The sequence below is a fragment of the Acanthisitta chloris genome, unplaced genomic scaffold, assembly GCF_000695815.1.
Source record: "Acanthisitta chloris isolate BGI_N310 unplaced genomic scaffold, ASM69581v1 scaffold506, whole genome shotgun sequence".
Lineage (NCBI taxonomy): Eukaryota > Metazoa > Chordata > Aves > Passeriformes > Acanthisittidae > Acanthisitta > Acanthisitta chloris.
This window is the reverse complement of record NW_008676275.1, coordinates 15729-19440: the sequence shown is the minus strand read 5'-3', so window position 1 is coordinate 19440 and position 3712 is coordinate 15729. Positions and strand designations below refer to the sequence as shown.

The 3712-nt window shown below is 47.3% G+C and overlaps 1 protein-coding gene across 1 annotated transcript in view; it reads left to right on the top strand.

Annotated features, from left to right (window-relative positions):
• Window positions 1–3712, top strand: part of JADE2 (jade family PHD finger 2) — a gene marked incomplete at both ends in the record, with an annotated part of 32448 nt that overhangs the window by 13013 nt on the left and 15723 nt on the right. Inside the window, 2 exons of the mRNA XM_009076053.1 lie at window positions 1453–1620; window positions 2135–2251. Of these exons, the coding sequence (XP_009074301.1) occupies window positions 1453–1620; window positions 2135–2251 (285 nt within the window). The remainder of the gene's footprint in view (window positions 1–1452; window positions 1621–2134; window positions 2252–3712) is intronic.

Genomic DNA, 3712 nt, shown 5'->3' with positions numbered 1-3712 from the left:
AGCATATTCCCCTGGTAGTACATATCAGGCTGATTTTTGTCTGATACTAAATCACGTTTTATGTTGTTCCAGAAATGATTTATCTGTCAGATTTGGAGGTGCTGTGAAACACACAGTTAAGTCTTTCTGAACCATGTAGACTCACAGCAATAATATTACTTCCCTTAATTCTTTGTTATCCCAATAATCTGTTCACAAAGTGGCTTTTTCCCCTTGGAAATCACTATCAGAGTCAATTAATGATTTGGGGCGACCTAAAGTCATGTTATGAATTTTGATCTTGGCCAGTAAGATCACACATCTCCGTGTGCCCCCTCTGCCCCCATCCCCACCTGCAGCAGCAGGATGGAAAGCTGTTCTTTTGGGGGGTAAACTTTAAGAAGTGGAGCTGACAAATGCCTGAGCTCAATTTGCAGCCACCAGCTCTGGGGGTCCTTGTCAGCACTGCCCACTTACCCTCTGCAGGGACATCAGAGCAGCCAGATCTAGAATTAATGACATCTCCTCTCTTTAAATAGTGCCACAGTCCTGCATTACTGCCCAAGGCAGTGTCTGTTGCCCTCTGAAAACACTTTAAGTGCAAGTTATCAGGACCTGCCAGTTAAAAACTGTCTAGTTTTAGTAGTAGCTGTTTAATACAGTCATAAATTGTGGTTGAAGTGGAAAGTATTTTATCATCATCATTATGTGATATGGCTTATCATTTGGCTCTTCCCCAAGTAGGGAAGAGAAATGTTTCTGAAACACTTCTCTGTGTTACCACAGCAGATCAGGGAGCTCCGTGGGTGACTCAGGTCCTTTAGTTCACTCTCTCTTGGCTGTAGACTTGTCTGTGCCTCCTTTATATGTGTCATCCTTAAGTTTTATTACCCTTTATGGTTCCTCCCACATGATTAACATTTATGACTATTGGTTTCCCCTTTTTACCATTCTGTAGTTATATTTGCTTCCCCATTGGGCTGTGCTGGGCCTGTAACCAGTGTTACCATCTTTCTCAATTGTGGGCTTGTGGCTTTTCAGCCCTTGGTGACCTCAGAAGATTTCTCCACACAGCATTTCTGACTTCTCCGAGTTGTCCTGGGTCATGAACAGGCAGGAGATGAGTGGGCAGATGTCAGCACTGCAGAGCTGCCAGCAGTGGGGGCTCAGGTGGAGTAACTTTATTACCCACCCCCAACCTGGAAGCTGGGCAGATGCTTGGCATGATACACAGCTTCTTTTTATACTTGGCTTTGACTTAAAGCCCAGGACATACTGATCCAGCATGAGTATCCATCTGAAAAGAGGGAGGGAGGGAAGGGAGGACTTAACCTCACTGTCTTTGGTGCTGCTTTGAGTCTGCTGTTTATTGGGATGCAGTGGCAGTGAGAAAGGTGGGAGTGATGGAGAAGGTAGAGGGGGATGCTCATCCTGTGCTGCTGGGACTAAACCTCCTTCCTCATTTCTCTCCAGGCGTGCTATGGCATCCTGAAGGTCCCCATTGGGAGCTGGCTGTGCCGGACCTGTGCCCTTGGTGTTCAGCCAAAGTGTCTGCTGTGCCCGAAGAGAGGGGGAGCGCTGAAACCCACCCGGAGCGGGACAAAGTGGGTCCACGTTAGCTGTGCCTTATGGATACCTGAAGTAAGATGTTTTTCAGCCTCCTGTTGACATGTGGGTGGGCACATACCTGGTTTCAGGTCTTGGCCCAAGATGTTAATGAGTGGTCTGAAGAGCAAATCCAGTTCAGCTCATCAAGCTGTGCCAGAGTCATGATGTTGAGCAGTCACTGAGGCTTGTGTTTAATGAGCAGCTGAGGGACAGCCTCTTAAGAGAGGGCACAGAGGTGGGGTGAAAGGGCACAGAGGTGAAGGGCATACTCTCTGGGCAGAGTAAAGCTAATTTCATGTGCCCATTTGAGATACACAGCAGCATCCAGATGAGGAATAATTCAGAGGAAATACCAACATCAATTTTTCCTTCTGTTTCATCCAGATTTGTTTCTAGTTTTTGGGGGTTGGAGTTTTTTTCCAAGTTACAACCGACCCTGAAAAATAACAAATAATCCATCCCTCATTCAGACTGCCACAAACACTCCCTTGTAGGAGATTTGGGATGGTAACCAGTATTTACAACCAGTTTTCTATCTCGTGGCCAGGTTAGCATTGGATGTCCTGAAAAAATGGAACCCATTACGAAGATCTCACATATCCCAGCAAGCAGATGGGCTTTGTCCTGCAGCCTCTGCAAGGAGTGCACTGGGACATGTATTCAGGTATGTAACTCAGCACTCAAGAAACTCAAACCTCCAGGGTTGTGCCTGTAGTAGCCACTGGAGATTCTCTCGATGCTGGAGCACATGATCTGGCTGAGACTCATTTCCACTCTGAGTAAACCTAACCACAAGTGCCCGTCAGGCATCATCAGATCTTGTTTGCAATCATTTAGTGCATTGATTGCTAGAAATCTAGATTAACTTTCTTTGCACAACACAGTGATGTTGCTGTAGTGACACTAATTACTGGCACTGCAGTTGACCTTGGTTTGGATCAGGAACCTCCAGCAGAAGGACCTGACAAGGCTGTCAAGAGAGTGAGATGCTCATGAGATACATGGCCCGAGTATTTCACAAGCCCTTGGGGGGTCACCTTTCAGCTGGGGGGATATCAGAGAACCACAGGCTTGGATAGTCTGCTGGCTTGGAAAATAAAGTATTTACCATGTACTGCATTTCCACATTTTCTGTTTTGCCAGATCTAAGCAAACCACCACAGACATCTGATTGCCTGCCCTCTCCACAGCAGGAGGGACAGACATTCTCTTTTCAGATGGAAAGCAGGATGCTCCAGGATTTCCTATTGCAAAAGTGGGACAGAGCTTCCCACGCCACAGTCTTTCTTCCTGGGGAGCAAAGAGCAGAAGCTCCCATCCAAAATGCAGCAACACTTGGTGTGAGAGAATTTGGGGAGCCTTGCTGAGCCCCATGATTCACCCTCTTTCCCCCTGCTTGGTCAGTGCAATGTGCTGGTGGTCCCTGGGGATGGGATGGAGCATCTGCTGCTGTACAGTGCTGGTTGCTTTCATTGGCAGACTAAGCATCAGAGCATCCTTGGCATGCAGGGGTGAATGGAATAGCCATTAAGCTTTGGAAAATTGAGAGGAAGTTTAGGATGTGTACCAATCCCGTGTGATCAGCTCTGGTCCAGCACCAGGAGCTGCATCCACAGCAGTGATGATGGGGGTCCAGGAGCAGCTGGCTGGTTGCAGAAGGGCAGGAGGGATAGGAGTTCTGCAGCTCTGCTGTTTGCACCATCATCTTGGGTTTAATGCTTTAGAGGTAGCTATTCAAAAGTAATCCCCATAGTCTGAAATGAAATCTCACAGTACTTCTTTAAATCTGTAGCATTGACTCACTTCTTTTTTGATGGCTCTGGGTGCTTATTCACCCTGCCAGATGGAGATACTGTGTCAGAATGGCAACTGCTTTCAAAGAACAGAGGGGCAGGGAAGGAGGCAAACAGGCTTGGCAGCATCAAAAAGAATTCAGCGTCTCTGAGGCTTCATCCTCTTAGCACCAGCATGACATGGGAGCCGTGAGATCCTGGGGACTGAATGGATTTGCATTAAAGGTCACCTGAGATGGAACAGGAGCCTTGTTGTCTCATGCACAAGCAGCTCATGGTTTATAAGTCTCCACGAGGTTGTCACCAAAGCGTTTGTCAAGGCCTCCCTGGCG